The following is a 26,292-nucleotide window of genomic DNA, read 5'->3' as shown; positions in this document are numbered from 1 at the left end:
ATAGATATCCCGGGCTCTAGCTCTGCACCGCTTCGAAGTATAAGCACCTAGCACGACAGTTGCTAGTATACTATAGATAGTCAAGGCGGCGTTCAATCCGCTTATATATACTAGACCCTAAGCGGTATACAGGAGCACTACCGCAAGAGACATAATTAGATTAACGACTAGAAGCGCGGCGGGAAAGTTAAGGCTAGGGCGAAGCAAAAGCACCTTAATCCACTATGAAGAGCGGGCGTCTCCTGCCAACGCTTCTTTGTACATGGTCCGCACTAGTAATACTTCCAGGTTTGCAACAGCGAGGAAAGCCCTATTCAAAACGACGACGAACAATAAACACGGGCAAGCGCCGGACAATCCCAGAATAGGGAGCAACAGCCACCTGCCGTAGAAGCAGAGCTCTCGCGCATGGGGGCGGACTCCGCTGTCGGCGGGAAGCTCGTCCCTCTGCTCTTGGATTTCCGCTAGCCTGTCTGGCGAGAGTCGGTGTCTACGGCTTCCCATCGCAGCAAATGCGGCTCCAGCTAGCAGGTCTTGTGTATCCGCGTCAGACTGAGAATCGCCGACCTCGGGAGACGGAGCATCATCGACTTCCGGAGACTGAGCGGTCTCATGTACGGCGATTCGAAGTATGGCCCCCGCGAGGCGCGGCCCGGAGACGCTGTCGTTGAGGGGGAATAGTGGCTCTTCCTCCACGGTCGACGGCACGGCCTCAGATTCGGTCGATAAGGCCTCAGATTCGGATTGGGCGACATGACTTGAGGGCATGTAACTGGAACCCATATCGCGCTCGTGCGGGTCTTCTGCTGGTGTCGACATGGCGGCTTGTGACGAATTGGGTTGCAAAGTGTGGTTGGAGACGAGGGTGGGATGGTGGAGATGATGTAGACTTTCTGGATGTTTCCAAGTGAAAGCACGTGGTGGTACTGGAAGGAAGGCGAGTGACAGTGAACAGCCTGCAGGTCGGAATTCCTTGAAGGCCGGGATTTCTTAAAGGCTGAGGCCGCTGAGACAAGGTTTGAGACCGCAGGCCAAGGTAGAGACACCGGCACGCGGGCAACACAAACCACCAGCCTCCAAAATCACCGAAATGTATCATCGTCACTATGTTTCCAAAGATCTTTAGTCCTACCTCGAGCTACAGCTCAAACATGCTGATGAGGTTACACAACGGTTATCCTGATTCAACTCCATTATTGAGTTGGCTCAAATTGATGAGGAGTTGAAGAAGGATAGGGAGGCTAGGCGGGCACTAGAGGAGATGGGCCTCGTGGACAAGGGTTTAGGATCACGTGACCTCGCATGTACAACAGCCTTACGGCGCCCCGCAGAAAACCGAACAAGTTGTTAGAATTGAACAACCAGAGTAGAACATTTTTAATGAAACAAGTTTTGCGACTGTAAAACCTTTGTAAACCAAATAGTTGTTTATAAGTCTTTGAATTTTGAAATAGTTATTAACAAGTTGTTAATAAGTTTTTGTATCTAAAAGGTTTTGGGTTCTAACAAGTTTTACAGATCCAACAAGTTTTTGAGCTCAACAGATTGCCTACGACTATTTGGGAAAAGTGCGGGGCGCCATAAGGAAATATATAAGGGCCTACTGAATGAATGGCGGTTTGTAAGAATCTGTTGTCAGCAGGGAACAATCGATGTTTTTCTGCTCACTCGTGCAGTGCAGCGAGATCATCCTGGAAATAGCACGAAGTACTCGCTAGGAGGCTATTGGATCGAAAGCTAATCTGCTCGGAGCATGCAGCGACCCGGAAGAGGCAGCCGACTTTCCCCAGCGACCCAGCAACAAGCTCCGCTATGGCGATATTAACCTGTCAAAAGCCGCACCGTGAAGCGCACAGTGTGATGGAAAACTTTCTCCGAACATCTTCCCCAGGTTTTCCGCCTGCGCTCCACCGGCTATCATCATTGCCAGGTAAAGCCTTCGCGTTCGTCCGCTCGGCGTACCAGGAGACCCTTGTGCTTTGCTTCGTAGGTCATGCCGCATATGCGGAGTATCAGAGCAGTGAGAGCATTTATCAAGCAAGAGCCCGCTGTACTGCGGTGCAGATGCAATTCCCCACAAGTCCAGGCTCAACCTCTCAGCATCAGAACCGAGATAGAACCATAATTGTTCCTGAAAAATTCCAAGCTTTAAGCGCTCTTGTATAGAAGTGGCGCGGTCTTAACTGCACCATGTCTACAACCGTTGATCTTGAGCAGAAGAAGACCGACGCCGTCTATGTGGAGGATGTATCCAGCGACAACACTGCGCAGACATATGACCAAGCGGAAGTCGAGCCTAAACTCAACCTACAGACTGTCCTTGCGTTCTTGGTACGGCTTCAAACGAGTTCTCCTTGCAAGTTCTGACGCAAGCAGGCCCTGACATCCCAATTCAACGCCTACATCCTGACGCTTCTGATCCCTTCGACGATTCTCAGCTACATCAATGCTGACCTTGGTCCGGATCCCTCATACACATGGATCACGGTATGACGGCTACGCTGCATGATTACCTGTTCCAGTATACTCATAAATCTTTCAGGTTTCGTGGCAGCTATGTGCATCCATCATCATCTCCGTAAGCGGCCGGTTGAGTGACATCTTCGGCCGCCGCTACTTCATCCTCTTTGGCTCCGGACTCAGCTTCATCGGTACCATTGTCGGCGCTACGGGTCAGAGCATCAATCAGATGATCGTGTCCGGTGTCATCTTTGGGACAGGGTCCGGCTTTCAAGAAATGGCCTACGCCTGTATTCAAGAGATCGTCCCGAACAAGTGGAGAATCTATGCGATTGGTACGTACTCTTGCGTAGCTTGCATTCCCATCTGACTTATGTATCAGGTCTCTTCGATCTCTCCGCCAGCGTCTCGTTTATGGGACCACTCGTAGCCTATGCGTTCATTGACAAGACTACCATCGGCTGGCGTGGCGCGTACTGGTATATGGCTGCCTTTCACGGCTTCTTCTTCATCGTGCTCGCATGCACCTACTTCCCTCCAACCTTCCACACCAAGCACAAGGATGACGGGAAGACGAAGCTACAGCTTCTGAAGGAGCTTGACTATGTCGGCCTGCTTCTGTTCAGTTCCGGATGCCTGCTCTTCCTGCTTGGCGTCAACTATGGAGGCCGTCAGTATCCTTGGAACAACCCGCACGTGATTGGTCCAATGGTGGTTGGCGTCTGTTGTCTTGTTGCTCTGGGCTTCTGGGAGGTGTATGCCGATCTGAAGTACCCGCTGATGCCGCCGCGGCTCTTCAAGCGCTGGAGACGCTTCTCCATGGTGCTTGTTGTGTGCTTTGTGGGCGGTATGCTGTACTGTAAGTGTGTCCAGGTGTTACCATCGCTGGTGAAGATCGTTTGCTTGCTTACTTACTTACAACTAGACTCCATGAACGTGCTTTGGCCACGTCAGTCAGGTCTGCTCTTCACCGGTCCCGATCCGATCACGAGAGGCCTCTACGCAGAAGCGATTCCGCTGGGCACTATTATCTCCTCGTTCGTAGTCATCTTCATCTGTGCTAGGGTTGGCCACGAGCGCTGGCAATTGGTGATCTTCATGATATGTGAGACAGCTCTCATCGGCTCGCTGGCGTCCGTCGGACTCGATGACAAAGTTCAGGCAATCATAACCATCGTCTGTCTAAGCTCCACAGTAACGCCACCACAACTTTTGAGCTTCACCATGCTAAGCCTGGGCATCGATGACCAGGTCGATATCGGCATTGCCGTTGGCCTTGCGGGCACTTTCCGGCTCATGGGCGGCGCAATCGCAACTGCGATCTACACTGCGATCGTCAACAACGGATTCGCGGAGCATCTACCTGGCGAAGTTCTGTCAGCAGTGTCCGGACTGGACTTTCCCAGCTCAAACATGGCCGCCTTGCTCAAGGCTGCCGCAGTCAACACGGCTGCCGCGTACAAGACGGTGCCCGATATTTCTACCACCGTAATCGCGGCGACGCAGCTTGCGGTGAAGAAGGCTTACGTGTCAGCCTTCTCGACAACATACCTCGCTGCGATTGCTTTTGGATGTCTTGCTACGGTTGCGGCTTTCTTTACGAGGGACATTGACCCGAAAATGAAGAGTTCGTCCAAAGCGGTGACGCTGGAGAACGAGAAGAAGAAGAGTGAAGAGGAAGTATCCACAGACCGGGTATAAAAGGCACTGCTACAGAATAGATCCTGATATAGAGAACATCATATCGATCACTTACGACGAGAAACAGTGCGTGCTCAGCAGCAAAACTCTTCTATTAATCAACCACCCAAGCTGTCCGGAACATATGCTACGTTGAACTACTCCAGTGCTAATTTCGATGTCGGTAACAAAACATGCCCGTATTCCCTCTGCTGCATGGCCAGCCTGATATTATACATTCGCGACTCGCATAAAGACTTGGTAAGTGGCTACCCGGGATCGGCTGAATGGCTCCCAGTATTGAGCGTCTTTATCATGGTTAAAGGTCATCCAAAAGAGTGGCAGTTGACAATTATCCATTGGCCTCCGAGGATTGATCGGAAGACGACCATCCCCAGCCCGCCAAGACGCCTTCACAACCCCACAACCCCACATCCCCGCAGCATCTCCCGGGCGGGCTACCGATGACTTGCGTTCCTGCGTCGTTCCGCATACGCCCGCATTCTATGATAGTAGATATATCCCGACCGCCTTCCGATATGGGTTCCTCAAGCTCTGCGCCGATAGCTCCAGCTTTACCCGCAAGATCTGTGATCTTGAACCCATACAACACTAAACGTCTTCCAGACGATTGAGCCTCACAACGCGCCATTAGGCCCTTGAAGATGGCTGGATCAGATATCCCAGAGTCGAATTGCGATGTGTGAGTAACTACACCTGATACCTCTGCTAGGAACAGGTACTTACGCTGAAATTACAGACTCATCGTCGGCGCCGGCCCAGCAGGGTAAATTTCTATCCGGCGATCGTATCCCCACGCCGATCACATTGCTCACAGCGCAAGGCTCATGTCCGCCACATGGATGGCAAGATGCGGTATCAAAGCTCGCATAGTAGATAAGCGCGGGACCAAGATCTTCAGCGGTCAAGCCGACGGGCTACAATGCCGAAGTTTGGAGATCTTCGATAGCTTTGGCTTCGCGGACCGGGTGTGGAAGGAGAGCAATCACATGATTGAGGTAAGTTGTATAGTGTCTACGGTTTCAACACCTGTACTGAGAGAGAGTTCTGCAGATGTGCATGTGGGTAAGCAAGACTCAAGAACCAAGTCCTCGCCTAAGCCAGCAATCCTAACCATCCCGGCCACAGAACCCAGGTCCAGACGGCAGGATACGGCGGTCAGACCGGGTGCCAGATACGATACCAGGCGTATCGCGTTTCCAGCAAGTGGTCTTGCACCAAGGCCGCATCGAGCGCTTCTTCCTTGACCATCTGAAGAAGTACTCCGATATCACCGTGGAGCGTGGCGTGCTTCCGGAGTCGCTCGACATCGATGCCTCAAAGATCGAGGACAATGACGCATACCCCATCACGGTCAAGCTGCGGCATTTGACGGACGAGGAGGCGATGCCGGCGCAGTCGAAGTCGAGCGATATTGCGGATGGGCTGTTTAGGAGTAATTTGGCTGCAGATGACACGGATGATCTGATCAGGAAGAGCACCGGGAATGAGGGCAATGCTGAGATCGTCCATGCGAAGTACATGATTGGGTGTGATGGCGCGCATAGCTGGACGAGGAGGCAGCTTGGATACGAGATGCAGGGAGAGGCTACCGATTACATCTGGGGGTGAGCAATGCTTATTGACAGACCTATGAGAACTTGCTAACATTGTCAGTGTGCTGGACATCATCCCAATCACGAATTTCCGTAAGCAGACACCACCACCAAGTCCAGGGCTGGTTACTGACGAGAACAGCCGATATCCGCATGCGCTGCGCAATCCACAGCGCCAACTCCGGCAGTGTAATGGTTATCCCCCGCGAGAATGGACTCGTGCGCCTATACATCCAGCTGTCAGAGATCCGACCAGACGCAAGCGGACGAGCCGACAGGTCCAAGATCACACCCGACGTGATCATGAAAGCCGCCCAGAAGACCATGAGCCCCTACAAGATCACCTACGAGTACTGTGACTGGTGGACAGCCTACCAGATCGGTCAGCGAGTCGGTACAAACTTCGACGCGCACCAGCGCGTCTTCCTCGCCGGCGACGCCGTCCACACGCACTCCCCCAAAGCAGGCCAAGGCATGAACGTGAGCATGCAAGACGCCTTCAACCTAGGCTGGAAGATCGGCCTCGTCGTAAACGGCGTTTCACCCCGCAGCATCCTCAAGACATACCAGTCCGAGCGCCGCCGCATTGCCCAGGACCTCATCGCCTTTGACCACCGCTTCAGCAGGCTCTTCAGCGGCCGCCCTGCTAAAGACGTGACGGACGAAGCGGGCGTCAGTATGGAGGAGTTCAAGGCCGCTTTCGTCAAGGGAAACCAGTTCGCCAGCGGCCTGAGCGTCGACTACGGCGCCAGCATGCTGGTTGCCAAACCGGGCGACTCGGCTGAGCAAGGCGACGGCACGGATGTTGGCGTTGCAGGTGCCGCGACAAACGGCAGCAGCGCGAGGAAGGTTGTCGGCAAGCAGGAATTGGCTACAAACATCCCCCTCGGCATGCGCTTCCAGAGCTTCCAAGTCGTGAACCAGGCCGGTGCGCGTCCGTATCCGTTTCAGTACTGGCTGATGAGCGACGGCCGCTTCCGGATCGTGCTGTTCGCGGGCAACATGGCGGATGAGAAGCAAAAAGAGCGCGTCAGGAAGTTCTGCGCGGAACTGGAGAAGCCGGGGTCGGTGATCAGACGGTACACGCCGCCGGACCGGGCGATTGACTCGGTCATTGAGATCTTGACGCTTCATTCGGCCAAGAGAGTGGATGTGGAGCTGCTGGTAGACTTTCCGACCATCCTGCATCCCTTTGATGAGAAGAGAGGCTGGGACTACGACAAGGTGTTCGTAGATGACGAGTCTTACCACGAGGGCTTTGGAGACGCGTATAAGAATTATGGTGTGGACAAGGAGAGGGGTTGCGTCGTAGTCGTCCGGCCGGACCAGTATGTCGGATATATCGGCGAACTGGAAGATGTCGAGGATCTCGAGGCCTACTTCGCCGGCGTGATGATCAAGGATAACGCTGGCCTTGCGCGGACAAAGGTGAATAGGAACGTGAGGGAGACGCCGAGCGCCTCGATGCTTGATGCTGCGAAGGCATACACCCTAGACGGGCCGCCACCTGAAACGAACGGGGGCGCAACGGAGGCTGATGGCCCTGCGTCCGGTTCTGGAGCCGCGGTTGGAACGCAATAGAGGTAGAAGAGTTTGGATTTCGTTACCGTGTCGGGGCATGTCGATCCCAAAACTGTATAGTATCAGTGTTATATGGGAACCCAAGTGCTGTACAATGTCCCATGACGCAATAACCTAAAATCTGCTGAAATCTCACTGCTCCATTGCTGTCTATGCACTGCCTGATGGTTTTTGACATGCACACGGTGGATGTTATCCAGGGCTACAGAGAGCCTGTGGCACTCGTCTCATCCCCCAATATCTTTGGAGGATTTGTTGCGTGTTGATTGGGAACCACCCCCGATCAATTTATCGCAAACTTGGTGCTGCAACATCATTAACGGCATAGGACTGCACAATACTCTTGAAATCCGGAAGCTGGCAAACTTCCATGGGTAGCCGTCAAGACAGTATCTCCCAAACGCGACATTTAGGAGCTTCTGACATGGAATGATGATTGAGAATATGTGCATATACAAACGCTGACTGAGTGGTATAAACGCCGTCGTTCACATCTCCATGATTGGAAGATATCATTGCTTCGGCATCGTTGTCTTCTCGACTTTTCGGTCACTACGCCTTCTTCCACCGTCTCCGAACATCTAGCCTGCTAGCGCTCTACAGCTCCTTCTCTTTCGCCGCAGCAGCTTTGCTCTCAAGCTGGAGCAGCTCCTGCCTACCGGTCTCCGGCCTGTCACCGACGGCGCTCTTGCCGCCGAAAGTCTCAAAGGCCTTATGGAAAGTCCACTCGATGGCCTCCTCGACCGGCTTATCGAAAGCGTATGGGAGGAAGGGCACGGCAGCGAGACCCAGCTGTTGTCAAGAACGTTAGCCTTCACCACCCAAAGAACCCGCATTTCGATTCACATACCCCGATCGGCCCCCACGTCCTAATTTTTACATTCTTCGCATCCTTCAGCGCGCGGCCCGAATACCTTACGATGCTATGGATCGTAAACGCCGGCAGGCCCATACTCGCAATCCCCTGGAACAAGGCCCTCTGCACCATAACGGTCCTATAGTCCTCGAGCGCCGGCACCCTCGCCGCGCTCAACGATCCCGTACTCGCCCCCGTATTCCCCGGCCCCAGACTCACACTCTGCGGCTGCTGCGCCGCAAACTTATCACTCCCGACCACCGCGCCGACATTCCCCAGCTTCTCCCTCTGAGCCGGATCATGCCCGCTCCCGTACCCCGAGATCGCATCCGCGGGGCTCGTGGCGTCGGGGTGCAGCACGCGCTGGTTGCGCAGGTAGGCTTTGTAGCCCTCGTGCGCGACGTCGCCGGCGAGATAGGCCCAGGAGATGCCATAAGCGCCCTTGACGAGGTAGGGGTGCGCGACTGGCCGGAAGGACTCCCCGATGTCGGACGTGTAGGCGACGTAGCGGTGTGCGGAGAGGAGGATGGTCCGGATCCGGGTTGCGTAGGCGGCGTAGCGCCAGTTTGTTTCGGTGGATTCGCGGCCGCTGGGGGGAGGGGGGGGTCAGTAGGGTTTTCGGATGGTGGGGTTGGAGGCGTGAGGTAAACGTGGTGAGCGTGTTTGAGGTAGGGCGAGTGCTAAGGAGCGATGATAACAGTAGTGGTATTCATGATGATGGGCTCGTTGCTTGGTGACTCTGGAGTCTGGCGCTGTTTGCCAAATGGAGCTGTACTCACTGGCCCTCATATAGTGTCTCCCAGAGCTTCTCCTCGTTGTCCAGCGTCTCCTGTATCGACTTTGGGAGCTTCTTTGGCGGCGGATTGTTGGTCTCGTCCGGTTTTGGCCCAATTCGCTGGCGGATTTCCTCAACTACGCTCTTGTCGTCGTCCTTCGCCATAACGCGAGGTCACTCACGAATCTGCGTAGGAGTTCTGCCGCTTCAAAAGAAAAGGTGCGCAGCTTCACAACCAGGAGGGACAATGTATTAATACAGGTGTTCTGTCGCAAGATCTCAGCAGCACCTCGGCAGAAGCCGCGACGTCACTTCTCTCGCGTGGCTTTTCCGACATGTGGCTGTTGCGTGTGGCTGGTGCATTTCCGTCCGGCGCAAGTGCTCGACATCGCCGACGACAGCGAGAGAGCTCCCCCAAGCCCGTTCGCAGTCCCCAAGCTCAGCAACAGCGCCTGCATCCCAATTAGCCTCCTCACGACTCCCCCACGCTCTCAAAATGGTCGTCATGTACGAAATCGCAGGCCGCAAGGTCGGCTCGCACGTCGTGGGTGCCCCCCAACACTGTTCCTCCCAAGCCTCCCCCCGATACACAGCCCCCCGCTTCATGTTCACCGTTCAACACGCAAACGGCAAAGAATTCAGCAGACCGGAATGTTGACAGTGTATACTCTAGCTCGCAATGGCAACGCTCGGCACGGTCTTCGTCGGCAGCTGGGCCGCAATGGGAGGAAAGAAGAGCTCGACAGCGAAGGGCCCGCAGATTCAGGCATCGAGCAAGGACGAGGAGAAGTTCATACAGTACGTCACACTGGTCCCATGCCGCGTCCCCGACAGTGTTCGCGAGATAGGCCATTGGAGGCTGCCGGCAAGAGCTGGGGCTAACAGCGGTATCGCAGAGAATTCATGAAGAACGCGGAGAAGGAGGACAAGAAGACGTCGGGCCACGCAGTGTAGATTCCAGTGCGCATCACTGCTGGCGCTGATGGTTGTTGGTGGGGTGGGCTGGGCTGGGCTTGGGGGATGGAGATGAAAACTCGACGTTTTGTGGCGGCGGTGCCACATTCGAAGAGCTGTAGACCTGTACATACAGCATCAATGTACCGCTAGAGCCCGTTACGAACGACTTCAAATCCCCTGCCCTCTTCAAGGCCTTGTTTCCGCATCCGGGACCACATTTTGCTATACAGATTCAATGCACGTTTGAAATGAATGTTTGCGTATTTCAGGAACTACTATTCTTTCGACCAACACGCCGCATAGACCGACCGCATTTGCGCAAGACAACCGAAGGGAAAGGGATCTTCAAAGTTCGTAGCTAAACAGGGTATGATAAAGAGCCAATCCATAGTAAACCCATCCAGAGACCAATCCTAACCAACACCGTAGACGATTCAGCAGCGCTTCCCCCCGCTTGCTGTGTGGACAACAGAATGCACCACTGTACTTCACTCCTCTACAACGACCTTCTTGGTCAAGCTCTCGGCCACCTTGGCATAGAACTTCGCGGCACTGCTCCTCGGGAAGCAGATCTCCTCAGTCAGGTAGTCGGGCAAGATTTCCAGGAGCTCTCTATCTCTGTTCTCATCCAGCAGCGGCGAGTACGCGAACTCCGCATCCTCGTAAGTCGTCGAGGAGGCCTTGGCTTCTTCCGTGGCGACCGAGAGGTGGAAGTGGAGTGCTGAAAGGTCAAGTCAGCTTCTAGCTTCTTCAATCACGTGAGTAGTCGCAACCTACTGCCGTTGCGTCCAGTCTGGATACAGTTATACACATCCTCTCCCTCCTTTCTCTTGACGCCCTGGATGATCAAGCCCGTCAGATCGCCGTATAGCTCTTCCTTCAACTTCCTGATCTGTGCTTCCTTGGCTGCTTCGGCACTGCCGACCATGACTGTGCGAGCCGTGTTATTCTTAATAGCGCTGCCGGGCACCTTAGGCGCGTCGACGCTTTGCACGTTCGTGGATGCTGTCCGCTGCGCGGCGAGTTTGGTGGAGAGTGTTTTGCACTCGTTTTGAGCTGCTTGCAGCGACTTGATTAGGTCCTTGTTCTCAGACTCTAGTCGCGCGTTTTCTGAGCTCAGCGTCTGTACTTGGGCGCTGAGAGACCTGGTTTCAGAGGCGAGCGAGCGCTGAGTGGCTAGTTCGCGCTTTAGAGAGGCGATGAGCTCTTCTTGCGCTGTGATGTAGTCATTAGTACCCGAGTACATTGCATATACCTCTGGTGTACCAGACAACAGATACTAACCTTTGCACCGTTCGTCGCTCGTCCGTTTCAGCTTCTCGAAATTGCTCTCTGCGTCCTTGGTACCCGCCTCCCTCAGGTTCCTGTACTTCATGTCGAGGTTCTCAAACTTCTTTGTCATATCGCCCAGCTTCCTCCGCAGCGCCGGATCACTGCCTCCTCTATCCCTTTCTGTGTCCGATGCACTTCCGGCTCTTCTATGCGCTACAGGTGCTGGTCGCGGCTTCGAAGCCGAAAGTTCTCGGTTCGCTGTCCTTGCTGCTGGCCGTGGTGTAGGTGCTGCAACCTCATCGACCTCGTCGACCTCATCTTCCATGGCTAATACTGCCGGCTCGATTTTCATTGGCTCTGGCTGCGTCTCAGGGATGACCTTGGCAGGCTCCACTACGGGGACGTTCTTCGCAGTTCTTGCTTTCCTCCCAGCAGCCGTGGCTCTCGGCGCCGCCTTCGCCGCGGGTGCTGCCTCCACCAGTTCCAATTGCGTAGCAGTCGCAGCCTTCCGACCTCCTCTGCCCCTGGCCGGCTCCGCAGGAGCTTCTGCTAACACCTCCTCCACCGCAGCCTTCGCCTTCCTCCCCCTCTTGGCCGGCTTAGCAGGCGCCACCTCTTCCTCCTCCCTGACCGCTACTGTGCGCTTCATATCCGCCGGCGACGAGATCTCGTCAAGCTCATCCGCGTCCTCCTCCTCAATCGGCAAATTCTCCTTCTCCCTCCCCCTCACCGCTATTGCTTTCCTCCCTTTCGCCGCACCCGCAACCGCCCTCTTCGCAACCCTCGCCCCAGCGCCCTCCTTCTTCGCGCCCAGCACGCTACCCGGCGGCTTGCCCACGGCTTTCGTCTCTGCGCTCGCTGGCGGTCGTCCTCGCGTGCGTCTCTGGGCGCCTGGTCCGCGGTTTTCGATCGCGCTGTCGGGCGTGAGCATCGTGTCTGCGTCTTGGAGCGCGAACTCGTCTTCGGAGTCGGAGAGGAGCTGGGAGAGGGCTTGGGCGGGGCGGGATCTGAGGGCGGACATTTTGTGGGTTTGTTATTATTGTTTTGCGGTTGGTCTGGCGCGTGGGTTGCGCGATTGCGCTAATGTTGAAAGTGAGCGTAAATTGCTTTTGCGGTGGTAATTCTCGAGGGTACTCAAGTGGTGGTGGGAGAAGTGGGATGTAAACAGACTCGAGCGCGTCGCGATTGGAAGGGGCGCTAGGACTGATTGGCACGTGATCTGGCGGACTGGGAAGGCACTACCTGGATGACAACAATTACCAGACTTTCTTCCATTGAAAATAAAAAAGTAGTCAGTTGGGAAACAAACATGAAGAGAGGCGCTAGAAACGTTGTGAATCTGCTGTAAGAGGGATTGAAGGCTAAAAGCTCACGGTAATCGTCGTGGTAGATGTGATGGTGGATGCGCGGCTTGATGATTTTGGCGTCCGGTAACTTTTGCTGTGTGAAATCTACATTAGGCGGATGGCACAGAAGCAAAATATTTACTGTAATCATAATGCGTTGTAACAACGCCTCAACCATGAGAAACCACGCTAATATCAGGACCGTGGTATCGAACTCCATCGCTGTGCTGAACCTGATACCCCGAACCCATCGCAAGGCGAACCCCTAATATCCGTTTCCCTTAAACCTTGATCAAATCCGGCGCAGAAGGCCCAACGCCCCTAAGCAGCACGATCGTGTTCCCACTCTGCACAGCCGTCCCCAGTTTCTCCGAGAAGTCTAGCAGCCGGCCGCCCTCCACGTGGAAGACTCTCAGCTTGTTCTCCTCCCCTTCACTTCTGTTGTTCAGGTTCTCGACCTGCAGTCTCCTCGCCGCATCGTCCAGCACCCTGCCGACGCTCCACTCCTTGCTGTAAAAGAACTCTCCCCTCGGAAACTTCGCAGCCGCGGTGTCCGCGCTCGCCTCGGCGTGCAAATACACCCGCTTCTCGGCCGGCACCTTCTCGTCCCCCTTCGCGTTCTTCTTCAGCGCGCTCAACGCCGTCGTCCTAGCCGCCGCGCTCGTCGGCGCCGGTTTCGGTTTTATGCTCGCGATATTCGAGGATGCCGCCGCCTTCCTCGCCACACCCCACGCCTTGAGCTTGGCCAGCGCGCCCTCCCTGTTCTGTTGCGTCTGAACGCTTGTCGTTCTCGCGCCCACCGGCTTGAGGTTCTTGCAGTCGTGGTCCTCGCGCATGCGGTGTTTGAGACAATAGCTCCGGTTGCAGGTCGCGCAGAGCACGCCCGGCGTCCGGGCTGTGTAGATCATGGTCTTGCACCCCGAATCCGCACACTCGCGCTCCTGGTTCAGCATACTCTTCTGCCCGGCCCGCTGCGCGCTTGTGGTGCCGCCTAGTTCTTGTTGTCTCCGGGCTCGCGCCCAGGCCCCGGCGTTGGCGCATGCATGCGCGCTTTCTGTGCGGTGATCGAGGCAGAAAGTTCCCCGGCAGCTCTCGCACCTGAAGGGCAGGAAGTCGAGCTGGTGGCAGAAGGCGGCTTGGCAGTGGGCGCCGATGGCCTCGACATCGCCGACGGACATGGTTGTGTAGGTTTGTTCAGAAGAGTTGGGTGTGGAAGTCGACGATGAGGATGGGGTGGCCATGCTGGGCGAAGGACATGGGCTCTGGTATGTTAGTGAGGGCTGCTGCTCTTACTAATGGGCTAGGCTGGCAGAGAACGCGTAAGTCAAGAACGTGAATATCAGAAGATGCTCGAAGCGCGGATGAGGCGGCGAGGTCTCGGCGCGGTTTCCGTAAGCGTAGGGCTGAGCGGCTAGTGCCGTGGCTGTGCTCAACACCACGCCGAGCATCGTGGACTTCGACATCTTATTGTATTTTGACAGCAACGCGTGATCACGCAGTTGGGAACTGTATTACTCCGCTAGCTGAAGGAAGTTCAAACAATCATGAGGCCTCTTTAATCATTAATACTCTTAAGCTCTTCGGCGGTTGAAATATTGGCTATCTAACTCACCTTGCACCGAACCAAGCCCCCTGCATCTGGATTGACGCTGCCCGAGGTCTACCGCTGTGTCTAAGTTGTGATGTTGGTTACAAACGTGTGATTACCTCTGTTGGGTATGCTAGCTAGAGCGAGTGAAGGCTGAGATTGTTGGCCATCTTGCCAAAAGCAACGAGATAGTTGCCGGCTCCTTGCCACCGGCCACCGGCGTCGATCAGTCCTTGGCGGCATCTCTCCAGCCACGCCAAATTGCTGCTGAAGCCCGGTGACCGGCAGCTTCACTCCTTCCTCTCGACCTCGCTCTCACAAGCGGGACCAAGCGCAAGTGTGTAAGTGCTGTGTTGGATTGATAGAACTGCCTCCAGCAACTTCGCTAGGCTTTTGTTATCACAAAAGGACTACTCCTTCTGTAAAGCTTTGTGCGAAGTTGCGCATAATGGGCAGGTGCGAGGAGGGAGCTATGTACCGGACCTCCAACCAAAGGCTGTTGTTGGCGGGGATAAAGCATCCAACGGCGAGTGTGAGCAACTGGATCTCGCGAGCGTTCTCCGCCCACTCTTTCCACGGACCCTGTGGTGATGAATATTAGCATCACAGTCTGATGCTGTGCCCCATGTTCACGCATTGGATGACGAACGAGCCGGTATAGAAGCACGATATCTAAGAGCGAAGTTCAACTGACTTCGACTTCGTGGTTTACCACCACGAAGACCCTGTCAGCGTTGACGATCCTGCGTTGGCGAAGCAAGTACTCGCAGTCCAGCCTGGCGAAGTGCGCTTGGTTCTGGATGAGAGTCTCCCGGCTCCCTCGGTGTCGTCTAGGTGATGCCAGGAGGCAAGGCCAGTACCAGTGTCGAGCTCGCGCAAAATACGATAGTGCCGGCGAGGAAGCGTTTGGAGCCCGAGGCGTCCTGTACGTGTTGCGCGAAGAGCGTTGACCGGCCACGAATCCGGGCGCAGAAGACGACGTCCCAAGTACGCTGGCCAGCCTTGGTTCTGCAGGCCCAGTCGACCGGCTCTTGTGCATGGGGACGCAACGACCCATGCCGGGAGATAGCTGGTTAAAAGAGGCTCACCCGCTCTTCCTGATACCACGAGCGTTGGCACGTTCGTGAAATTGCACATGGGAATGGGATACTCAAACGAGATTGTCGACTTACTTTCATCCTCCGGATGCTCCACCGTGACGGACATTGCGCCTGCATATCCTCGTCGGTACTAGGAAGAGCCTTGGGTGGTTCGACGCTGGTACGCACTGCATTGGTCCCACATTGGAACACGGTCGGTAAGCTATCGTTAAGGCACGGGTCGACAGGGCCAGGATCCAGGAGGGGATGTCGTTGGCCAAGCAGTGAGTACCTCAATGGGAAAAGGCTCCACTACCAGTAGGACAAATAACGAGAAGAGTAGAAGCAAGGGGGCCATTGTTCGACGAGGCAGCAGAGTAGGCTGGCGGCAGCCCATGATGCAATGCTCTCGCGCGGAAACCTGATGGAGTTGGTTGGTGACGAGTACGAGCTGCGATACGAAGGTGATGAAGAGGACGAGACAGCAGGTTGAGGAATGTTGGAAAGCCAATCGTCAGTATGCCCAAAGGGTAGGATGGGTTGAGTGTAACGTTCCGTCTATGCCAGGCTTGGGCGGGGTCGGCTCAGAGGATACAACAATGCGCACCAAGGTGGCAGTGTCGAGCTGAAGGGCAAGTGGTATAGCTGATTTGATGCGGCGTTGTCCACTGCTATGAGCATTTGGCTTGAGGCCTTGCTGCTGCCCCGGGTCGTGGTGGATGAACAAGAATACGGGCAAGTAGACACTCGTATAGGTGAGGTGGAGTTTGTGGATGAAATCTATATCTCGAGAACGGAAGCGGGGTTGTGAAGAGAAATTGAGGTTGTGGAAGGAGACTGGGTTCCAGGAAAACTGTTGTTGTGAGAAGGGTTGAGTCGAGGAAAAGCCTGTGCTGAGGAAAGAACGGCCGTGCGGAAGGAGCTTTTGTTACCTGGGAAGCTACGAGTGCACCACCGTTACTGAAACACTGTGATGATGGTCATCAGTAAAGCGATTCATTCAACTACGTTCGTTTTGCTGAAAACACATACCGGGAAGAAGATCAAACCGCTGTGATGAACGTAGGCTACAAGAAGCGAAGAAGGTTCCAAGCAAGTTTCCATCGCTACACAGTTCACGGCTCAAAAGACCGTATCTGCCTCGCTTATGCGCCCGCTAAATGACGATGGGGTTTCAAAAAAACACAACTCTGATATCAAACGCACCTCCCTATCCTTTCATTTTGGATATTTCCTCACGACAACCCTCTTGGTCCACACTCAGCTACCACTCCCAGCCCAAAGTCCCCTTCTCCATCATCTCGGCACCACAGCCCCAAATCTCATCCTCTCCCGCACATTAATCCCAATCTCAAAGATCCCCTCCTCAGTCCCGACCCACAACGTCCTCCCATCCTCGTTCATCGCCAACCCGGCCGTCCTAACCCCATCCCTTGGATCGAGATGCTGATGTCCTAATCGCATCCTCCGCTGTGCCCAAACGTTGCCGTAGGGCGAGGCGCCCATTCCCAGCGCGGTGCGTGGGTCCATAGTCGCTGTGACCGTGAGGTTAGACAGCGACGACGGGAGCGCTGAGGAGGAAGATGCAACAGGTGGGTCAAGGCGGGCGCCGGGGTCGGTGGCGTTGATGTGGGCGCGGAGGAGTTCTTGCTGGCGGACGAGTTGGCGGAGGACGCGGGCGTCGCTGTAAGTGCGGGGAGGACTTGTGCGTGCCGCGTCGCTTTGGGGATTCAGGTACGGTGGAAGGGTTGGCCCGGCGGTCGTCGAGGAGGTGGTTGTTGTGGTTGGGGTAGGGGAGATCGTGGCGGGAGAGCGGGTCATGGCGTCCGAGATCGCGCGCCATGCGTCTGTTGGAGCCTGGGCATCTCCAAGGTGTGCGGCGGTGGATATGGTTCGCGAGGGCCCCTGGGTGGCACTTCCATCGCCCAGTGTTACGGAAGCTTGACGCCGTGGTTGGTATGAGCGGTCATCAGGCGGAGGGGTATCGAGGTGACGGTCGCGAAGGAACTCGCGGATTGAGCCAAGAGACGGCAGAGCAAGTCCCGCACCTGTTGTACTTTGGCTAGGTACGCGTGCGAGTGCAGCCAGATCGGTGAAGGATGTACGTGCTGATCGCCGAGTCTCAGGCGGCCCGTGGTTGTTGGCAGAGGTGTAGTTAATGCTCCGGGGTATGACACCGTTGCTGCGAGCTTCCTCACGCTGGCGTGTTACTCTCAACGCTTCGAGGATTGAGCGTTCCTGTTCTGTCAGTCCGTGCGGATCGTTGTCTGACTCTACAACCCCAGCTTGGGCGCGCAGACGACGTCGTTCAATGGATGTTTCGAGGTACTCCGTCGCATGGTTGACGGCAGCGGAGATGCCTTCGTTGTCGAGGGCTCGTCTATACCGGCGGATGAAGTTCGCTTCCTGGTCCAGCACACGCTGCTCCAGTTGGTGAGCGGGCATGTCGTCGGGCAGGTCTAATACTTCGATCCGGCGCAGACCTTCCTCTCTAGGATCAAGCTGGATAACCTGTTTGGTCCGCAATCCGGTCCGGATGTCGGCAATGCATATCCTTCCTTGGTCTTCGCTCCATATCAAGAGGTCCCAAGGCTGTGGAGAGAAGAGCATTGTGCGGATGGCGCCCGGGCCATTCTGGGTATCTGGTCTTGAGGATCGAACAATCTGCACTATCGCATCTTCACCCCATTCGCACGACACAAGAAGCTCCGCATCGAAGACTGTGATGTATCCGCATTCAGACCCCACGGCAACCAAGGCCCCGCTAGGCGACCAAGCCGTGGTGAAGTACCCGGTAGTGGGGGTATTCGAGGACGGAACATAAAGCTGGACCACGGAGATGTTTGTCCACTCTGGCGCTGTCGATGGCGAACCAGGAGCCTGCCCTTTGGCGCTGCTCCGCGTTTGTCGTCGGTCGACTTTCTGGAAGAAGTAAACCTGGTGGTAATCTCCGACCGCGATCAATAGCTGGCCGTCGGGCGATATGGTCGCATGGTTGATGCAAAACGAAAGATCCAGGACAGTGGTCTCCAGACCGTGGGTCAAGGAGTAGATGCGAACCGTCTTGTCGTTGTTCGTAAGGACTGCAACAATGTTCTCGCCCTCATCTTCCTCTTCCAGCCGGTGGATTGATATCGAGTTCACAATTTCATCTCCGATCCTCTCAAGCTTGACGCGGGGCGACAGAAGCGGCCGCCTGACCGGGCCGCCAAATTCCAGCGGTAGTAGGGAATCCACGTCCGCTTGTAGGGAGGCTGCGCCATCAAGCTTAATAGCGGCAAAGTGTCCGTGGGACTCTCCTCCGACGCATACCCAGCCGTATCCCGAGGCTGTACATCGCGCCTCGAACGGTAAGGTAGCGATGTGCGTGCGCTTGCTCGTGGCCGTATTCAGACAGTAGACATCCTCGCCGCTGGAATAATAGAGGTGGTCCGGCTCCGGCGAGCTGATGTAGTGTCGAAGCTGGAAGTGCCTAGCCTATGGTGTGAGCGCGCTCTTAGGGGCCCAGGATTGTCATATAGAACTTACGCGATGGGTATCCTGACCGGGTAGAAGGACTTGGTGGGCAGCGTCAGCGAGTCGGTCTCGGTCGAGCTGGGTGGTGGTCAGCTATTGTTTGCGAGCACCAAACTGGCAACGGGTTACTACGTACAAGAACTCATCGACAGCCATGTCGAATGAGGTTCAGGCAAAGAACAACCATCTGCGAACACAAAGGCGACACGCAGGGTGGGGGGTGAGGGGTGGTGGTCTTCTGGAGCTATGCGTTCATGGCAGCCTACGTCACAGCCTAGAAAGCCCTTTCTACTCGAGCAAGTAGCGTGGTGAATTCACTCGAGTACAACTAGCACAAAACATGAGTAAGAACATCAAACTGTTTTAGCATCGTTGCAACAAGAGGCTGTCCTGCAGTATGATGCTTGCGTGCATCGACCGCCTGAGGCATCCTCGATGCTCAACCCTCCGGTGTTGGCGGTTGACATGGAGGAGCTGCACGGCCCGGCTGCCAACCACATGTTTATTTCAACTCCAGCTCTATCCCGACTTCATGTGTATAACCTTACAGACAGCACAGACGGTACAGACAAAGTCGCGGTGGTCTTGATATAGCTCATCTAGCCTAGCTTCCAAGTTGTGATCCAGCTGAATCTGCAGTTATGTGTAGGTTCGCGCACTAATTCATCGACTTCTCAAAAATCTTCGATATACCAACCGTATCCGAGTGTTCTAGCTGTAATGTGCAGTAAGGGATTTCGTGAAGCCTACCTGTTCATCTCAACGTCAGGAAAGTTGGACGACCTGCTTTCGATCTGTTGATTCTTCCATTCGTTGGGGACTCTTGAGGTTTACTTAATCACCTGCAGTGTGGAATGAGATGACTTGAAGTGCCTTCTGCCATTCCATAAATCTCCCACCAGTCGATGATGCTTCCATAACCACTTCCATCTGCGGAGGCCCAAAGCTCTCTTTTCCTACAATCCTTATGTGCCTATCGCCCGCATCTTCCAAGCGCCCCTCGCCTACACAGCTCCCTCCAAACTCATCCTCCTCCCCTCTTCTCCCCCAGCCCCGGCGTCGTCGGCCTACTACTCCTCTCCACCGGCAAAACCGCCACGTTCTCCCTCAGCGCCACATACTCCGAATCCGCGTACCCGAGCACGCCCGCTATCTCCGTGCTCCGCAACCCCCGTATCCGCCTGATTTCCGCGGAGCTATAGTTCACAATCGCGCGGCCGACCTCGCCTGCTTCGGTCTTCTCCCAGGCAGCTGCCGCGCCCGTGCTCATAACTGTGCCGTTGCTGGTCCGCTTCACAACAACTAACCTCACGGCTTCCTGCTGCGCGAACCCGCCTTCCAGGTCGACCACTCCAACGGGGAGCAGGCCGGCCTTGGCGCACAGCGCGCGGTGCGCGCCTGCGTCGATATAGAGTGTACCGTGCGGTGCGAGACCGTGGAGGAGCCAGAAGTAGCGGTCGCGGATGGGCCTAGGGTCCGGGAGGAAGCGGGTGTGGAGAGGGGCTGCGGGGATGGTTTGTACAGAGGAAGGTGATGATGTGAGCTGGGATAGGTGCGATGGCTCGGTGACGGGGATGGCTGGCGGTGGGGGAGTGTGAGATGGGAGGGCGGCGGAGGTGGTGGTTAGATCATTGTCATGGAGACTGGCGAGGCTGGAGGACAAACTCATGGCGGCGGCGGCTTTCTGTGCTTCGGCGTAGCGGACGATGCTCGCGATATTGCCCGGTTTGCTGGACTTGGTGATCACGGTCGTCACTCCCGCGGAGGTTGCGAGCCGTGCCGCCACGATCTTCGTTGACATGCCCCCCGTGCCCAGCGCGGAGCCGGCGGAGGATACGTCGGCGGCGAGCTCGGCGATGTCCTCAACGACCTCGATAGCCTTAGCATCGGGATTAGTCCGCGGATTCTTGTCGTACAGGCAGTCCACATCCGTCATTAAGAAGAGGTAGTCTGCTTGCACCATGCCGGCGGTGATGGCGGAGAGGGTGTCGTTGTCGCCGAACTTGATTTCGCTGACAGCGAGGGTGTCATTTTCGTTAACGATAGGAATCACGCCCATGCTCAGCAGCTCATTGAATGTGTTCTGCGCGTTGATGTATTGCGTCCGGTCTGCGATGTCGGTACGCGTGAGCAGGATCTGGGCGACGGGCTGCCGCAAGTGGGCAAATAGCTGATCCCAGAGCGAGATGAGCCGGCACTGGCCTATTGCTGCTAGCGCTTGGACTTTGGGCAGGAGCTTCGGGCGCTTTGCAAGGTCCATACGGCGCAGACCGACGGCAATGGCGCCGGAGGAGACGATGACGACGCGGTGGCCATCTCGGTGAAGCTTTACGGCGGTCTCGACGATGAGGGTCAGAATGGAGAGAAGTGGTTCATGGGTCTTTTCGTCGACGATTGAGGAAGAGCCTGGGAGCAATGAGCATAGGTTGCAGGGGAAGGCAGTAATAGCTCTATACAGGTTGCGCTATACCGAGCTTTATGACTATTGTAAGATGCTTCTTCATGGTGGGTTTCCTCATGGTAGATTAGTTGTACGAACGCTAGAAAGACTTGCGGCAAGAGCTGAATGTGAAGGAGATTCTTACAGTATGCCAGCTGAAGGCCAATGACCTGCTTAAGTACAGCTCAATACTATCCTCAGTTACATGTCACACCTAGGCCGTAGGCCGTAGGGCGTAGGGGCGTAGGGCGTGGATTGATAAATTTTGACTCACCGCCTTTGAGTTGGGTGATGCGCAGGGGTCATGAGCATCTGGGCATCTCAATACCACCTTCACCATACACCCATACCAAAACGTTCGAACAGCTTTGCATACCGCATCAGGCTCTCGGTGCAGTCGCTAACATCAGCACACCACCCCCCGACCGCCACAACTTCGCTCCTATCTACGTATCCCCAATCCCAGCTCGCCGCAATTATGGCCGACACGACGCTTCCCGAAACCACCACCTCCAACCCCTCAGATTCCGCGGCACCACAGCCCGACAAGTCCTTTTACACATGGTCAACCTGGTTCTCCATCCTATCCGGTCAAGCAACCCCCGCCGACAGAGACCGCTACCTCAACGCGCGCGACACCATCAAAGAAGCCGCCGACTGCGCGCGCTGCGCCAAGCATCGGGACTACCTTCTGCAGTACAGCCCCGTGGTGCGCTTCCTGCGCGAGCAGATCAACGAGCTGGGGCAGGACATCAACTCGGAGAACGTGCGGTGTAAGCGGTGTACGACGCGGCAGAGTGGCGGGTTCGATAGCGAGTATGGGATCTTGCTGTGTGCGAACCAGCTGAGGAATCGGGGGCATGTTGAGGATACGATGGCGCATGAGATGGTGCATGCGTGGGATCATTTGCGGTTTAAGGTCGAGAGGGGAAATTTAAGACATGCGGCGTGTACAGAGGTAAGAGCTGCAAACTCAAGATCTTGGGCGTTTTGCTGACAAGCTGTCATAGATCCGAGCATCGACATTATCAGGCGAATGCCGCTTTGGCCGGGAGTTCTGGACAAGGGGGCAGTGGAAGCTTACACAGCAACTGCAGGAGTGCGTGAGGAGAAGAGCTACATTATCCGTCATGAACAGACCTGGCTGCAAAGATGACGTGCATGCTGCGAGGATAGTGAACGAGGTGTGGGACAGCTGCTTTAACGATACCAGACCGTTCGATGAGATATACAGGTAACGTATCTGAAGACGCGGCAAGAGACGGAAGGAACTTTGTGTACTTTGCATTACTACCATAGCACAGCGATGGCGTCTGGGAAGAGCTCCAGCTCGTTTATGTAGACTACTCCAACTCCTGCTCATGCATCCAAAAACTCCTCGAGTACACCGCGAACGCCTTTCAAGATCCGTGATTTCATCATCCATACGCCTCTCAACATCCTCATCTCTCACTCTCCTTTCCGCTCCCTTTCACTTTCCACCAGACTCTCTCATCGTCGCTCGCTCGCCCTTGATGCAGTGCTTGACGATCCAAGGATGCTTCTGCACGTCATCGAGCGAAATTCGCTTCTCGGGATCGAGCACAAGCAATCGTTTGATCAAGTCTTTGGCCTCGGGGCTCACGAATCCCGGGACACTGAACTCACCCCTTGCAATCTTCCGCTGCGTCATGACTGGAGTATCTTCGAATGGCGCTTCTCCAACCAGGAACTCGTATGTTAGCACGCCCAGCGACCAGAGATCGACTTTCTCGTTGTAGAAATTCTCGCTTGAACCTGTTGACCCACATTCAGCGTCTTGACTTCGCCTCATAATTCGATGCTAGCAGCCTCAGCGGAGAAGGAAGACCTACCAGGCTTGATCATCTCCGGCGGCAAATAATCCAACGTCCCACACATCGTATTCCTTCTCTTATTCGGCGCATGCACGCTCCACCCAAAGTCGCTAATCTTGATCTCCCCCATCAACCCCACCAAAATATTCTCAGGCTTGATGTCCCGATGCATGACATGCTTCCCGTGCAAATACCTCAACGCCTTCGCCATCTGCGCGATATACCCCGCCGCCCTCCCTTCGTCAAACCGTCCCGCCTTCCGCAGGTGCTTGTACAGCTCACCCTTCCCCGCGAACTCTAGCACCAGGAATATGCGCTTCGCGTCGTGGAAGTGCGCGAAGAGGCGCAAGATGTTCGGGTGCGCGAGGTTGGACTGGATCTCGATTTCTCGCCGGACTTGCTTCTCGACCTTGCCGGCCGCGAGCTCGGACTTGTGCAGGACTTTGAGGGCACACACAAAACCGGTGCTGCGCTCGCGTGCGAGGTATACGCGCCCGAATTTTCCTTTGCCTAGGGGCTTGCCGATCTCGAACATGCCCAGACTGAACTGCTTGGGGAGAGTAGGTTGGGTATAGAGAGGCGGATCGGAGCGGTGTGTGGCTTGTTGGAGGGCGAGCGCGTCGTCGGAGCTGCGGGGTTCGGTGCGGAGGTGTTGGGCGGCTTGCGAGGGTAGTGTGACTTTCGTGACGGTTGCATTGGCCGTCTTAATAGTGTTCGTGTTGGGGAGCTTCTGGAGGGGAAGCTTGAGGCGCGCGGTGGAGGTCGTGGTGGAAGCGGAGAGGCTGGTAAGGGTCATGCCCGTAGAGAGGGAGCCCTAGCGGTATGTTAGAACCGATCGTGGAAGAGGATCGCGGGAAGAGTACTTTTGATTTGTGGTAAGCTGTCGTCTGCGAGCTATATTGCTCTTCATTTTCGTCATTGACGGTAATGCGCTCAAAGCAGGCTTCCAGAGTTTCGGTGCCGGCCATCGTGGGTAGAGGAGGTATTGGAGATGTAACGACAGGGCTAGTAACGAAGCTGAACCGCCTTCGCCTTTCAACTCGAACAATTGATTTTGATGTTGCGTAGAGATAGAGGTGGGATTCAGCGATCAGGCTCGTCTGGGCTCTGGATTGATGTTGACCGGCACGTGACCTGTCGGCTCAGCAATTATCGATACGACGGTGGTCTGGAAGTCGATCAACCGTCATTCTCGCCGAGCTGCAGCACGTTGACTGGGCTCGTTAACAGAAGTTCAAGAGCACTTGCGATTTTATACCTAGGTATCCCATCCTCTGGACGTCCGGCACAGCTCTTTTCAAATATGGCCAGTCCAGCAGTACCCCTACCGAACCCGACCAACCCACCACTTCCTTCAGATGCTCCCTCCAATGACAACACCATAACTCAAGCCGGTTTCAAGGTCACCACGCGCAAGCTACCTATCTTGAAGGCGGGGCCCATAGAAGAGATGACTGAAAAGCTTGGGATTGCGCCCCCCGAAATGATATTTGGCGATAACCTGGCGCGAATCGAACACCCAGCCAGCGGATGGAGTATCGAGTTCAATGCCTTCGACGCTCTAGATCGCGTAGACAAGACCGGGGACAGCATGCTGAAAGTGTCATATTCGAAGGAGTGGCAGCAGAATAGGTGAGCATTCCCCTATTCAGCCAAGCTATATATCTACTACCGGTTCATAGTAGCCCACAATATCATCCTCATCTAACAAGCCAAACACAGACAGCACCACTCCTCAGACATAAAAGAAGTTATTAAGCCCTTCGACTGGTCTTACTCCACAGACCACGCGGGCAGCACCGAGTCCCTTGCCTCGAATCTACTTCAATTCGAACCAACAACTACGCCTATCCCCCTTGAGCTCCTCAAGCGACCGGACCCGATCTTGTTCTTCGATGAGGTGATGCTCTATGAAGATGAGCTCGCAGACAATGGCATCGCGATGCTATCGTGCAAGATCCGCGTCATGCCTGCGCGCTTGCTGCTCCTCTCGCGCTTCTTCCTGCGTCTTGACGATGTGATCTTTCGGATTAGAGATACGAGAGTGTTTGTGGAGTTCAAGACGGGCGAGGTCATCAGGGAGTACACCGCGCGAGAGGAGAAGTATGACGAGGTCAAGCGGAAGATGAAGTTGCGGGGCGAGAAAGAGGCGGATATCCCGGCGCTGATGAGGGATGCGAATCGGCTGGCAGGAATGTTGCCGGTTGTAGAGCAGAGGTTGGAGAGGCTGGAGTTGCATAAGGCGCCATGAGCGCGCAGTTTGTCTCAAGATACGATCAGTGTCAATACGACCGAGTGATCCAAGGATGGGACACGAGTCCATTTCCAGCCTCCGCCAAGGTACGAGTTGACATCTGGATCAAGGTTGAAGCTTCTAACACGCCGCAGATAGCCCAAGCATCACCATATGGTCGCCGATGTGTAGTCCATACGCTTGCATGGAACGCATGAGGACATGCTAGTGTTCACGCGGTGCTCTAGCAAATGGAAGACCTTGGAGGCTTAGTGACCGATGCCACAGCTTGGACCTTGCGCCGAGCGTCAGCTGCTGACGTCTGTTGCTAGAGCCGAGAGTATAGGCAGGATAGCATCAACATCTGAAGGGTCACCCACTATCCCAGAGGTTCCAGAAGAATGTGCAGGATGAAGCACCATAGAGTGAATGGCAGCGGCAGCAATACTCCCAAAAAAAACCATCAGGACGGCAACATAGTACTCTATCCGCTTCCACTATTACACACTCTTTCCCCACGATGCGTCGATGACAAAGCCGAAACCCGCTGCCAGTACTCCAAAAACAAGTATCCAACAAACTATGCCGCCAATGCTATGAGGCGCGGGGCTATGGTTCCAGTGCAGCACCGTGTACATTCCAGCGACGAAACCGACAATGCCGAAGGCGGAGGCGGTTATGTGTCGCCGCGCTGGCTGAAGACACGAGGCGCGTTAGCAGATGTTCGAGCAGTTGTGCGACGAAAGGTGCCCCAGAGCGCGATTGATGAGTCCCAGAGTACGGGCTTCGAGCGCATAACCGCTTCGTGGAGCTTATACGTGTGTTCAGAAGTCACGGTTGGCGCCCTCAGAGAGCGTCAGGGTATTGATAACAGGTCGAGCTATCATGATCATGGCTATAACCTTCCTCGCACCGAGCGGCATGACTTTTTGATCGTCGTTTGCCAGCTGTGCTTGGCTTTTCTACACAAAGCTCCAATAAGAGATCGTTTATTACAGGAGTCAGGAGGTCCTCTTCGGCCTGCTTCTCAAGATTTGTGTTTCCCATCTCGATTTTCT

The 26,292-nt window shown here is 55.3% G+C and overlaps 12 protein-coding genes across 12 annotated transcripts; 5 read left to right on the top strand and 7 right to left on the bottom strand.

Moving 5' to 3' along the window:
- Positions 1-222: 222 nt before the first annotated feature.
- W97_05435 (uncharacterized protein) lies at positions 223-819 on the bottom strand (the record flags this gene model as incomplete). The annotated part of the gene is made up of 1 exon (XM_007783318.1): positions 223-819. The coding sequence occupies one exon, from the start codon at positions 817-819 to the stop codon at positions 223-225; it is 597 nt and encodes a 198-aa protein (XP_007781508.1).
- A 1,371-nt stretch (positions 820-2,190) lies between these two features.
- W97_05434 (uncharacterized protein) lies at positions 2,191-4,161 on the top strand (the record flags this gene model as incomplete). The annotated part of the gene is made up of 5 exons (XM_007783317.1): positions 2,191-2,331; positions 2,377-2,487; positions 2,543-2,795; positions 2,843-3,319; positions 3,386-4,161. The coding sequence occupies 5 exons, from the start codon at positions 2,191-2,193 to the stop codon at positions 4,159-4,161; spliced, it is 1,758 nt and encodes a 585-aa protein (XP_007781507.1).
- A 644-nt stretch (positions 4,162-4,805) lies between these two features.
- Positions 4,806-7,337, top strand: W97_05433 (uncharacterized protein; the record flags this gene model as incomplete). Its single annotated transcript, XM_007783316.1, has 6 exons — positions 4,806-4,843; positions 4,901-4,927; positions 4,985-5,171; positions 5,290-5,768; positions 5,818-5,849; positions 5,899-7,337. The coding sequence occupies 6 exons, from the start codon at positions 4,806-4,808 to the stop codon at positions 7,335-7,337; spliced, it is 2,202 nt and encodes a 733-aa protein (XP_007781506.1).
- A 597-nt stretch (positions 7,338-7,934) lies between these two features.
- Positions 7,935-9,133, bottom strand: W97_05432 (uncharacterized protein; the record flags this gene model as incomplete). Its single annotated transcript, XM_007783315.1, has 3 exons — positions 7,935-8,129; positions 8,188-8,782; positions 8,973-9,133. 3 exons carry the CDS (start codon positions 9,131-9,133, stop codon positions 7,935-7,937), a joined length of 951 nt encoding a protein of 316 aa, XP_007781505.1.
- Positions 9,134-9,647: 514 nt separating this feature from the next.
- On the top strand, positions 9,648-9,922 carry W97_05431 (uncharacterized protein; the record flags this gene model as incomplete). The annotated part of the gene is made up of 2 exons (XM_007783314.1): positions 9,648-9,766; positions 9,865-9,922. 2 exons carry the CDS (start codon positions 9,648-9,650, stop codon positions 9,920-9,922), a joined length of 177 nt encoding a protein of 58 aa, XP_007781504.1.
- A 491-nt stretch (positions 9,923-10,413) lies between these two features.
- W97_05430 (uncharacterized protein) lies at positions 10,414-12,218 on the bottom strand (the record flags this gene model as incomplete). Its single annotated transcript, XM_007783313.1, has 3 exons — positions 10,414-10,646; positions 10,703-11,140; positions 11,210-12,218. The coding sequence occupies 3 exons, from the start codon at positions 12,216-12,218 to the stop codon at positions 10,414-10,416; spliced, it is 1,680 nt and encodes a 559-aa protein (XP_007781503.1).
- A 606-nt stretch (positions 12,219-12,824) lies between these two features.
- On the bottom strand, positions 12,825-13,784 carry W97_05429 (uncharacterized protein; the record flags this gene model as incomplete). Its single annotated transcript, XM_007783312.1, has 1 exon — positions 12,825-13,784. The coding sequence occupies one exon, from the start codon at positions 13,782-13,784 to the stop codon at positions 12,825-12,827; it is 960 nt and encodes a 319-aa protein (XP_007781502.1).
- A 2,722-nt stretch (positions 13,785-16,506) lies between these two features.
- W97_05428 (uncharacterized protein) lies at positions 16,507-18,882 on the bottom strand (the record flags this gene model as incomplete). Its single annotated transcript, XM_007783311.1, has 3 exons — positions 16,507-18,682; positions 18,739-18,804; positions 18,863-18,882. The coding sequence occupies 3 exons, from the start codon at positions 18,880-18,882 to the stop codon at positions 16,507-16,509; spliced, it is 2,262 nt and encodes a 753-aa protein (XP_007781501.1).
- Positions 18,883-19,750: 868 nt separating this feature from the next.
- Positions 19,751-21,230, bottom strand: W97_05427 (glutamate 5-kinase; the record flags this gene model as incomplete). Its single annotated transcript, XM_007783310.1, has 2 exons — positions 19,751-21,132; positions 21,197-21,230. 2 exons carry the CDS (start codon positions 21,228-21,230, stop codon positions 19,751-19,753), a joined length of 1,416 nt encoding a protein of 471 aa, XP_007781500.1.
- Positions 21,231-21,644: 414 nt separating this feature from the next.
- On the top strand, positions 21,645-22,404 carry W97_05426 (mitochondrial inner membrane protease atp23; the record flags this gene model as incomplete). Its single annotated transcript, XM_007783309.1, has 2 exons — positions 21,645-22,124; positions 22,177-22,404. 2 exons carry the CDS (start codon positions 21,645-21,647, stop codon positions 22,402-22,404), a joined length of 708 nt encoding a protein of 235 aa, XP_007781499.1.
- A 233-nt stretch (positions 22,405-22,637) lies between these two features.
- Positions 22,638-23,969, bottom strand: W97_05425 (AUR protein kinase; the record flags this gene model as incomplete). The annotated part of the gene is made up of 3 exons (XM_007783308.1): positions 22,638-22,942; positions 23,020-23,815; positions 23,865-23,969. 3 exons carry the CDS (start codon positions 23,967-23,969, stop codon positions 22,638-22,640), a joined length of 1,206 nt encoding a protein of 401 aa, XP_007781498.1.
- Positions 23,970-24,304: 335 nt separating this feature from the next.
- Positions 24,305-25,252, top strand: W97_05424 (uncharacterized protein; the record flags this gene model as incomplete). Its single annotated transcript, XM_007783307.1, has 2 exons — positions 24,305-24,633; positions 24,724-25,252. The coding sequence occupies 2 exons, from the start codon at positions 24,305-24,307 to the stop codon at positions 25,250-25,252; spliced, it is 858 nt and encodes a 285-aa protein (XP_007781497.1).
- Positions 25,253-26,292: the final 1,040 nt, after the last annotated feature.

This window comes from Coniosporium apollinis (genome assembly GCF_000281105.1).
Source record: "Coniosporium apollinis CBS 100218 chromosome Unknown supercont1.25, whole genome shotgun sequence".
NCBI classification, from domain to species: domain Eukaryota; kingdom Fungi; phylum Ascomycota; class Dothideomycetes; genus Coniosporium; species Coniosporium apollinis.
The sequence above is the reverse complement of the archived record's forward strand: the minus strand, read 5'-3'. Positions and strand labels throughout refer to the sequence as shown.